The sequence below is a fragment of the Rana temporaria genome, chromosome 4 (genome assembly GCF_905171775.1).
Source record: "Rana temporaria chromosome 4, aRanTem1.1, whole genome shotgun sequence".
NCBI classification, from domain to species: Eukaryota; Metazoa; Chordata; class Amphibia; order Anura; family Ranidae; genus Rana; species Rana temporaria.
Genome location: NC_053492.1, coordinates 204793230 through 204805055, shown reverse-complemented (window position 1 = coordinate 204805055; position 11826 = coordinate 204793230). Strand labels below are relative to the sequence as shown.

Genomic DNA, 11826 nt, shown 5'->3' with positions numbered 1-11826 from the left:
TGGCTTAAAGTAGCGCTCGAAGGTCGTGGAGGAGCCTGGCGGGGGTTGGGATGATCCCCGTGCCTTTGTGGATCTGGTGGTCCGCGAACCGCCCATGGATGGCTGCAGAATCCCCCGGTTTTCTGCCTAAGTGCTGCGGGCTGGAGAGGAGCTCTCAGGGGATGCTTCCTTCCAGGCTGGCTTCCGGTCACGCCCCCCCTTAGTAAACTTATTAATATCCGGGTTAGGGAATATTCCCAGAAGACATGGTTTCAGTTCTAGGGTTATGGGAGATCCCATTTTGTCGTGTAGAAATCGCACAACCTGGGACCAGAAGGCCTGAATCTTGGGGCATTTCCACAGGAGGTGGAAGAAGGTGCCCGTCTCCCGACCACACATTGAACATGCAGCCGAGATTTCTCACTTGTACCTCGAGACCCTCAACGGTGTGAGATTTGCTCTGTGCGTAATAAATATCTGAGTGAGTCAATCAGACAGTTTGGGGGAAACCAATTTGCATGTGTCTAAGGAGTCGCTCCACTCATCATCAGCAATAGGGCCCATGTCCCCCTCCCACCGAGACTTCAGAGCATACGCCGCTACAGTTGCCACAGGAAGCGTCAGCATAGTGTAAAAGTTAGAAATTAGCTTTTTAGGATCCGGGTATTTTACTGCCTCCATCAAGGGGTTGTTTCCTATAGTGGGACCATCTAAGGGGAACTGTGCATGAAAAGCATGTCGGAGCTGTAGGTACCTAAAATGCATGTGGTCTGGGAGAGAGAACTCTAATTGCAGTCGGTCATAGGGCTTCAGGCGTCCATTAGAGATGACATGAGATAGATAAAAAATGCCCCGTGAGCTCCACAGTCCACTATCTGGGAGCACATTGAATTCGGGAAGAGCCGTATTATGCCAAAGGGGGGGGGGGTATAGCCATTCAAGGGTGAGATGTTCAATCTGGTCGACGCCAGAGTCCACACTCTTCTATATTGATGCAAGAGGGTCTTGCGGCCAATCTGTCCACCCATCCCCTCCGCCCCTCCCACTATTGCCACCATAGAGTTCAGCGTTGGACGAGACCATTTTGGACAAAGAAAACCCAGGAACCTGTCCCTGTCAGTCTTGTCAATGTGGAAGATTTGAGAGAGCTGGGCCGCAAGGTAGTACAGATTAAAATCAGGGAGTGCCAGTCCCGCAAGGTCGATTGGCATATATTTTTGAATGAGTTTATGATACTTTTTGTATCAGATATGATTGGTTAAAATTTTTAAGTCAATAAGTTCACACGCAGACAAAATCCAGATATACTTTATTTGTTCCCTGAAATAAATATTTGCACTCAAACATGCAAGCTTTTCAGTCTTCTATGTGGGCAATAGCATATATGGTCATGTAGCAAACTATGGGCAGATTGCCATGGATCCTTGGTCATTTATTAATTGTTAAAGGCAACTGACCACCTTTATTAAACATCCTGCTACATAAGTGGGAAATATATGGTATGTAATAAATGTTGTTTGTAGAAAAATGTTTTAAAACCAACAATGCCCATCGCATCAGTACAAATAAAAGTACAATATTTTACATACCACTTCCTATATTTCCCATCCATGAATATTTACATTGGAAATTTGGTGGCTTGCATTTGCCAAATAACCACAAGATGATGTACACATCTGGGGAGGGCAAAGTAAATATTTTATGGCACCAAAAATAGGTAATTCTTTTAATGCCTTTTAAAATCTGAACAGAAAGTCAATAAAGCCACCCTGGGAACATAGGCTTGTGTGCTGGAACTGAAGCAGAAGATCCACAGGTATCATCTGGCATAGGATTCTGTAGTCGGGCAATAAAACTGTCCTCATCACTCATCATCTGACGATTCCTCCTCAGCTTCTTCCAACCACTGTATAAACTTCTGCAGCTGTATGAATACATACGAATAGTTTATATGGCTCAAAAACCAACACAGGCAAAAACAGGAAAGAAAGTAAGACAGAAATGCATAAAAACACTTACCGCTTGCTTTTTACGCAGTTGTCGTCCCTTATCTGTTATGTCCGTTTGTGAAAACCAACGAAGAATCATCTCTTCTGCTAGTACATCCTGCTGGTAAAATCCCATTAGAACCTACAGTGGAATAATAAATACATATGCTTAAAATACATAGCAAGAGTTCAAGTACTAGAGACAATCCAGTATAAGCACCAAAAATACACACAGATGAAGAAAAAACATTCTTATACTGCAGATAGACAAAAACCCGATTTAACAGTCAAAACAAACACTTCATGGGACAGTGATACTACTAGCATATCAAATAATTGTTATGAAGGCATGCTGTGACGGTATTGGTATGATATCCCCGTCAAACAGTCCCTTCTTCCCATAACGAAAATCACTAGGGGTGCAACGGATCAAAAAACTCACGGTTCGGATCGTTCCTCGGATCAGGAGTCACGGATCGGATCATTTTTCGGATCAGCAAAAAAAAAATTGCAGCCTCACTGTGCCTCAAATTGCCGCCTCCCTGTGCCCCAAATTGCCGCCTCCCTGTGCCTCAAATTGCCGCCTCCCTGTGCCTCAAATTGCCGCCTCACTGTGCCTCAAATTGCCGCCTCACTGTGCCCCAAATTGCCGCCTCACTGTGCCCCAAATTGCCGCCTCACTGTGCCCCAAATTGCCGCCTCACTGTGCCCCAAATTGCCGCCTCACTGTGCCTCAAATTGCCGCCTCACTGTGCCCCAAATTGCCGCCTCACTGTGCCCCAAATTGCCGCCTCGCCAGGGTGGAAGAAGTGAGAGGGCAGCCAGCAGGGCTGGATTTCCTTTCCCTGCCACCCCAAGGCCAGGTTTTGCAATGCACCCCCTCCCCACCAACCTAACCACCCCCCCGGAGAATAGCAGTTGGATGGCAGGGGCGGCATGGTTAGTTCAAATATTTTTTGTTTCTTCTTTTTTTTTTTATTACATTATCATTTTTTTTTTGTAGCTTGTCGTTTTTACTTTTTTAATTTTTGTATAATTTTCTTATTTTTAATATTATTTTTCTTCTTCTTTACTTTTTAATTACTTATTTTTTTATTAATTGAATTATTGTTTCTTCTTTTTTTTTACATTTAACTTTATTGCTATCACACAAGAGAAAACAATTCTCTGTGTCATAGCAATTGAAGGTGACAGGTTCTCTTTGTTAACCCTGTCAGCTCCAAAAACAGTCCTCACAGTTGAGATAAGAAGAGCATAGCTTACCCATCTCACTGTGTGCTATTTGCAGCAGGGACAGGAGACTCGGCAGCTGGGGGGAGGAGGAACGAACGGACGGAAGGCAGCTGGGGGGGGGAACGGACGGACAACAGCTGGAGAAGGGGGGGGACGGACGGACGGCAGCTGGAGGGGGGGAACGGACGGCAGCTGGAGGGGGGGGAACGGACGGACGGCAGCTGGAGGGGGGGGGGGGGGTTATCAGAGCCAGCAGGGAGAAGTGTGGGGGGAACGGATGGCAGGCAGCAGCACATTGTCTCTGCTAGAAACCAACTGAACTCACCGCCGTCTCCACTCCTGCTCGTACACAGCCCCACCTCCTCCTAAGCCCACGCTGTAATAGACAAAACACATCAGCGCATTGGACACGCATTCTGTCTATCACAGCGTGGTTAGGAGCAGGCGGGGCTGTGTGCAAACAGCGGAGACAATTTCAATGTGTTTTTTTACCGCTTTGCTCTGCAGTCCCGCGGCACGCCACGGATCACGTGTGTGCCGATCCGAAGTCATTGATCCGTGCGGATCACGGATCAATGACGATCCGTTACACCCCTAAAAATCACCCAATATTCCACAAGTAGGAGTCCATGGAATCGCCCCAATAAGCCACACATGAGTCCAGGCTTACTGCTAGAACAAGACACTTTACTGACACAACACTCAGCTTATATGTGGTTACAACCTGTTAGGAACAATGAAATCTCCGCCCCCCCTCACACAGTGGGGGTTCCCATACAGATTATAGGAGACACGTCGGAGCCGACCATGCAGACACATTTCTTTAGATAATGACATCAGTGGAGGTAATTACTACACTGAAGCAATCAGAATAATTAACATACCACTTCTCTAATCATTTAGCCTGATGATACAATACACATCTTTTAAGGGTAAACACAGATCTTCTTCACACAACACAATAGATCAATTAACCTTTAGAATAGTGAGGGGACATTAGCACTTCAATAACCTGTTAGCAGAGGAATGAATCACACATGAAATCCCTTTCTACCTCTAACACACACACACATGGCTAGCAGGGAGAATTAAACTGAGACATATAGGCAAATGCATCACACATGCATTTTAAATTTTAGTGTTTTCACTTTGCTAGGTCTCTTGGATGGTGAGAATCAGATGTATCAATCCAGCAAAATACAGGCGTTCTGAGCTGGAACACATTTTCTGACATCCAGGCTGTCTGCGTCAATGGAGGCAGCAGCAGGACTCAGGAGTGAGCACGCACAGGTGCCATTTTCCCTGTGGGAACCCTATGAAGAGGAGGGGCCTGGAGTGCCCTCAAGGGGACCCAAAAAGAAAAGGATCGGGCTGCTCTGTGCAAAACCATTGCACAGAGCAGGTAAGTATGGGCAGATTTGTTATTTTTACTTAGAAAAACAAAACAAAGCTGTATAACCACTTTAACCCCTTCCCTCCCACGCTATAGCCGGATAACGGCAGCAGCGTGGGCTTAATTTGCCAGAAGGACTTTTTTTGACGTCCTCCCATGATTGCGCTTCCCGCACACCCACTGCGGCACACTCTATGATCGCCAAGTCCTTCGGACTCGGCTGATCACAGATTAGGATTATAGGGCCAATCACAGCAGCCCTTTACCACATGATCAGCTATGTCTAATGACAGCTGATCACGGATGTCAACACAAGCCGTATATAATTTTTCAATCAAAATGTGACCGCGGTGAATGCTGAAAATTGACGTGAGCAGGAAGGGTGTAAAAGTGGCCAATAGGCAAATGGTTAAAACTGTTCAGCCTCTAGTTGTGATGATTTTAGGCATAGTGCCGAGACTAGAAAGCAACTGAACATGTGCAAAATAGGGTAAGACAGAGCATTATTGGACTCTAGAGCGGAACTGTCCCCTCCTATCCTTTTCAGCCAAGGAAGCTGCCATCTTAGCCTCTGTTTGATCTGCAACTGCAATTGTGCTGCAGATGTGACCAATTATGACACCAGCAAATTGATGGTTTGATAGTTTGGTTGTGAGCACAAGCGATTGTGACAATTAGCATTCCCAGCATAACGGGAATGGCACTGTTTTTTTTAAACTTCTAAAATCAATGGGTTTAGATCTGCTTTAAAAGGAACACTAAAGGTTTGTTTTTTATTAGATCAATTGATTGCTGTAAGCTAGAGCATTTAAATATCACTTACCTCGTTTTTCCTTTTGACCTCCAAAATACAGTAATCCAGGTTTGAAAATGTCATTTCCTGTCACTCCTCTTCTTGCTTTCCACCAGCATCTGAGCCGTTTTGCATGGTGGAAAGCAGAATGTGCTCACCCCCTCCCTATGACTACAGCCCTGCATGAAGATGCTCTCTTATCCCTCACAGGCATGGAGGATAAGCCTAATGGGAACTGTAGTTCCCATTAGGCCGTGATGTAGCAAGAATGAATGCGCACCGCAAACCAGGAAGTCAGTGAGAATAATGATTCAGGAGTGCTGGAGGTGAATAAAACAGCTCGATTTCAACAGGTATCAAAATAGTTATAATGCAAAACATTACTTTTTACTTCATCAGCTACTGTCAGACTTTAATTTAAGAGGACAATATTTGTCTTTACAACCCCTTTAAGCAGTATAGACACTTATTTGTACACCCTGTCCACATCCAGCGATTAGGAATTCCAAATCACACTGCAATACTGGCAAAACGCAGCAGGATTGTTCAGGTGCCATTCATTTTCAAAGACACCTAAATGCAGCAGTTTTGGCATTATTAATCGTACTGCAATCTCGGCAAACTGCATTACGCAAAGCTTGTAGCCCCAAAAAGCAGCAGGAGCTTCTTTTGGGCAGCAAGCTTTGTTCAATACATAAATAAATGACACCCGGACAAGCATGTTGCTTTTTGTCAGCATTGCAGTGCTATTTGAAATACCAGCAATTCTGTCAGCAATCCCAAATCGCTAGATGTGAACGGGGGAATTAATGTTATAGCACACATAGCTATATCTGCAAAAGGGGCAAAAGCTTGAAGTGATCTATCAGGACAAAATCTTCTAAATAAACCATCTTTTTTTTTTTAAATGGAACTAATCCCCCTGATTTAACGGTTTTCTAAGGCATGCCATGAATGAGAACTGTCACAGTAACTTATGGTGTTGACCAAACTGTCAAATCATCAAGATGGGAGCCCTGTCTGTGGTGACAGCACACCACTGGAGTGCTTAGTTTTCAGGAAAGTCTTTCAAAATATGCTATTATGCAATGCATACTACCACAATATGACATTAATTTGCAGAAAGATTTTTTTTTTTTTTTGTGGTTTACTACTGCTTTAAGATTTTTTGCAATGTGTTCAGAAAAAAAAACTCTTCACTCTACAGAACCACTGTTCAGTTCCTTCAATTAATCCTATAAGCTTCCAAATAGTGACTGTTCTGACTGAGCCGAGTACTCTCCAATGTAGTTAGAACAGGGGTGGTGCTCTAAGACAGGGCTCGACAAAATCCGGGCGCCAGGTCGCAATTGCGTCAAGAAATTGTGACCTGGCGCTCGCCGGTAATTGAGGCCGTGGCTTTGCGGCCTCAATTACCGGCCGCAGCGGGGGAGCATGAAGGCAAAGTATCCTGTGTCTCCGTGCGCCCCCACCTCCCCTGTCGCACGATCGCGACGGCCGGTAATTGAGGCCGCGGCTTTGCGGCCTTGTGAAGTCCCAATCTTCCTTCTGTGACCTGGCGCCATCTGGTGGTGGCCGTTGGCATTACAAGTAAAACAGCAGTTCTAATGTGTAATTTTTCACTGCCATCTCCTTCCCTCTAATTAGAACCCCCAAACATTATATACATTTTTTATTCTGACACCCTAGAGAATAAAATGGCGATCGTTGCAATACTTTCTGTCACGCCGTATTAGCGCAGCGGTCTTACAAGCGCACTTTTTTCGGGATAAAATACACTTTTTTTAATTAAAAAAATAAGACAACAGTAAAGTTATCCCAATTTTTTTTATATTGTGAAAGATAATGTTACGCCGAGTAAATTGATACCAACATGTCACGCTTCAAAAATGCCTCCGCTCGTGGAATGCCGACAAGCTTTTACCCTTTAAAATCTCCATAGGCGAGGTTAAAAAAATTCTACAGGTTGCATGTTTTGAGTTACAGAGGAGGTTTACAGCTAGAATTAATGCTCTCGCTCCAACGATCGCGGCGATACCTCACATGTGTGGTTTGAATAACGTTTACATATGCGGGCGCTACTCACGTATGTGTTCGCTTCTGCGCGCAAGCTCGTCGGGACAGGGCGCGTTTTTCTGGCTCCTAACTTTTTTAGCTGGCTCCTAGATTCCAAGCAAATTTGTCAAACCCTGCTCTAAGAGAACCACAAAAACTTGTTTCAAGTATTTAAATTTGTGCAAAAAAGTAAACAAGTTTACATCTCCACATGTCAAGTTATGACGAGGGTGCAGGCGTAAACAGTGAAAATAACTGATGATCAATGGTAAATAAATCTTAAAAAAAGGAAAATCCACTAGATACTGATTATTGTTACTACTTTTAAAGAAATCCGATTTTTTTAATGGTTATGTTTTATAGAAGAAAGTCAAAAATATCTATATATTTTTCAAAATTGTTAGTCTTTTGTTGTTTATAGCGCAAAAAAATAAAACCGTATAGGTCGGGCATCACTAAATGGCGGCCCGCGGTCCGCGTCCGGCCCGAGCTGCTGCTCTTTCCGGACCGCGGCGATCGCGCCATTTAGTCGCCGCTTTGGTCCCCAGCCTCCTCCGCTATTATTAGCAGAGGAGCGGACAGCGGGAGGCGGGACAATCCCAGATCGTGGGCGGGACCAGAGAGGTAGCTGCCTGTCGTGTTAGATGGGAGGTGATTGGCTGCTAGGAGGCGGTCCTAGCAGCCAATCACCAGTTCGCCGAAAAGTCAACCCGACAGCTCCCGCGCCTTCAGTCCACGACTGTCCCGCCTCCCGCCCCCCGCTCTGTGAAAGGTAGGAGTGGAGAGGGAAGGGAGGAAAATGTATGAAAATGTTAAGAATGGGGAGCGGGGGCAGTGCTGTGTGTGTGAAGGGGGGGGGGGGGTCATGTAAAGGGGGCAGTACTGTGTGGGGGGAATTATGTGATGGGGCAATATTGTGTGTGGAGGGGGGGAATATGTGATGGGGCAATACTGTATGGGGGGGATCTGTGATGGGGGTCATGTAAAGGGGCAATACGGTATGGGGGGGATCTGTGATGGGGGTCATGTAAAGGGGAAATACTGTGGGGGGGGATATGTGATGGGGCAATACTGTGTGGGGGAATATGTGATGGGGCAATACTGTGTTGTGGGATATGTGATGAGGTCATGTAAAGGGGGCAATACTGTGTGGGGGATATGTAATGGGGCAATACTGTGTGGGGATATGTAATGGGGCAATACTTTGTGGGGGGATCTGTGATGGGGCAATACTGTGTGGGGATATGTAATGGGGCAATACTGTGTGGGGATATGTAATGGGGCAATACTGTGTGGGGATATGTAATGGGGCAATACTGTGTGGGGATATGTAATGGGGCAATACTGTGTGGGGGGATCTGTGATGGGGCAATACTGTGTGGGGGGATATGTGATGGGGCAATACTGTGTGGGGATATGTAATGGGGCAATACTGTGTGGGGGGATCTGTGATGGGGCAATACTGTGTGGGGGGATATGTGATGGGGCAATACTGTGTGGGGGGATCTGTGATGGGGTCATGTAAAGGGGGCAATAATGTGTGGGGGATATGTTATGGGGCAATAATGTGTGGGGGATATGTGATGGGGGTCATGTAAAGGGGGCAAAACTGTGTGGGGGGATATGTAATGGGGCAATACTGTGTGGGGGGATATGTAATGGGGCAATACTGTGTGGGGGGATATGTAATGTGGTAATACTGTGTGGGGGGATATGCAATGTGGTAATACTGTGTGGGGGATATGTGATGGGGGTCATGTAAAGGGGGCAAAACTGTGTGGGAGGATATGTAATGGGGCAATACTGTGTGGGGGATATGTGATGGGGCAATACTGTGTTGGGAGATATGTGATGGGGTCATGTAAAGAGGGCAATACTGTGTGGGGGGATATGTGATGGGGCAATACTGTGTGGGGGGATATGTGATGGGGCAAAACTGTGTGGGAGGATATGTAATGGGGCAATACTGTGTGGGGGATATGTGATGGGGCAATACTGTGTTGGGAGATATGTGATGGGGTCATGTAAAGAGGGCAATACTGTGTGGGGGGATATGTGATGGGGCAATACTGTGTGGGGGGATATGTAATGGGGCAATACTGTGTGGGGGATATGTAATGGGGCAATACTGTGTGGGGGATCTGTGATGGGGGTCATGTAAAGGGGGCAATACTGTGTGTGGGGATATGTATTGGGGCAATACTGTGTGGGGGGATATGTGATGGGGTAATATACTGTGTGGAGGGGATATGTGATGGGGCAATACTGTGTGGGGGGATATGTGATGGGGTAATATACTGTGTGGGAGAATATGTGATGGGGCAATACTGTGTGGGGGGGATATGTAATGGGGCAAAACTGTGTGGGGGGATATGTAATGGGGCAATACTGTGTGGGGGGGATATGTAATGGGGCAATACTGTGTGGGGGATATGTGATGGGGCAATACTGTGTGGGGGATCTGTGATGGGGGTCATGTAAAGGGGGCAATACTGTGTGGGGGGATATGTAATGGGGCAATACTGTGTGAGGGGGATATGTGATGGGGTAATATACTGTGTGGGGGGGATCTGTGATGGGGCAATACTGTGTGGGGTGATATGTGAAGGGGGTAATACTGTGTGGGGGGATATGTGAAGGGGGACAGGGCTGTGGTGGGGAAGATGTGAAGCGGACAACCAGCTGCGCACAAAATGTGGTGCTGCACAGAAGACGTGAAGGGGTACCATTGACTCCTAAATGCACTAAAATGCAAAGTGCAATTTTCTGCACATGGAAATTGCATGGTACAAACGCATCATGCAGTTAACTTGTGGCTGCCTTTTTAAAAAGATGCCAGGACCTTTTCCCAGCAGAAACACAGGCGCAGCAGCCCATTCGAACGAATGGTGTGTCGTGCCTGCACCCCTGGGCTGCAATGTAAAGAATTGGGGTAATCGCACGAAACTGCGATGCGGACCTCGGCTGGAAGAAAATTTTACTTATCGGACCACCATGAATTTTAATTCAATACCCCTGGTATAGGTGATCAAATACCACCAAAAGAAAGCTCCATTTGTGGGGGAAAAAAAGGAAATTTTAATAGGGTAAAGTGTTGCGCGATATCGCAATTGTCAGTTGAAGCAATGCAGTGTCGTATCGCAAGAAATGGCCTGGTCAGGAAGGGGGTAAAACCTGGAGCTGAAGTGGTTAAATCTAAAGTCACTCTTGGGGTCATCCTGTTACTTTACCTTTGCAATTGCTGCCCAAAGAGACTCGTGGTCCAGGAAGAATTCTTCCATAGCTATAAGACAGCACAAGTGATCTGAAGCGCGCTTTAGATAGTTCTTGAAAAGTGGAGTCCATCTCTTCAGGAGCTAGTAAACCAGAAAAGAGATCAATTTATATATTTTAAACCATAAACACTACAAAAAAATGTAAAAAAAAAAAAAAAAAAAAAAGCATTCTGGTTTGTTCACTACTGCCTGATCAAAGAGCAGACAACATTTTACAACCCATTTTCTTCTGTTATATGCATTTGCTGTTACATTAAAAAGCAACCTTCGACAGTCAGAATTTTTTTTTTCACTAAATGACTACTGGATTTCACAGAGAACAGAAATTTTAAACGCTTACATTTTGTAAAATCTTTTTTATTTAAAGTCAAAACAGAGCATACCATATGTACACTCACTACGTGTTAAGAAAGTTTATCCCTCACCTCTTTATCTTCACCAACCTCACAGACCAGGGAAGCTAAAAAGTATCATTCCAGGCAAAAATCAGATTGGATCATTTCTAAAATCTGAAAAAAATGGCTTCAGAATAAGACAAGAACACTTACAGGTAGCAGAGTACTGCAGTAAGGATTGACATCAAGCACTCCATTCAACTGCTGCAAAGGGAACTCCAATACCACCTTGCATAAAACTTGCATGACTTCCACAAGAGAGATGTTGTAGGCATGTCTGTATGGAGGAAAAAAGGAAAGTTGAATCTGCATTCCTGAAGTACCTACATTCCTCAAAGACTACCTTTTAACTTCACCCAGATCCATTTAATTAGTACGCACTGAAATAAATCACCTGTGAATTTTGGCAGAAGTTTTTCTACACAAGTAAGGAATTTTTCAGAACCTATTAAAACCTAAAATCTTGAGGTTATCTTTTTGAGAACTGTTGCGCATATATATCAAAACGGTTTCGAGACATTCTGTAGGAAATCTGTCACATAAAATACCAAGGGCTTCATTTTTAATCCGGCTTTAGAAAATGCTAGAATTGCGGACACAAGTAAGCAAATCAGGAGTTCTGACTACACGTGAACTTTCTATGTTTCCTGTATAAAAAGACCAATGGCTGGTATTCTGCCTATTCCCCCAGCCACTGTTCGTGGCACAGCACATT

The 11826-nt window shown here is 45.1% G+C and overlaps 1 protein-coding gene across 1 annotated transcript in view; it reads right to left on the bottom strand.

Moving 5' to 3' along the window:
* Nucleotides 1-1271: 1271 nt before the first annotated feature.
* Nucleotides 1272-11826, bottom strand: part of EIF2B5 (eukaryotic translation initiation factor 2B subunit epsilon) — a 52273-nt gene continuing 41718 nt past the window's right edge. The window contains exons 13-16 of the mRNA XM_040349742.1: nt 11265-11388; nt 10672-10797; nt 1999-2109; nt 1272-1903 (exon numbers count right to left, since the gene is read on the bottom strand). Coding sequence (XP_040205676.1) covers nt 1844-1903; nt 1999-2109; nt 10672-10797; nt 11265-11388 — 421 coding nt within the window. The 3' untranslated portion in view covers nt 1272-1843. The remainder of the gene's footprint in view (nt 1904-1998; nt 2110-10671; nt 10798-11264; nt 11389-11826) is intronic.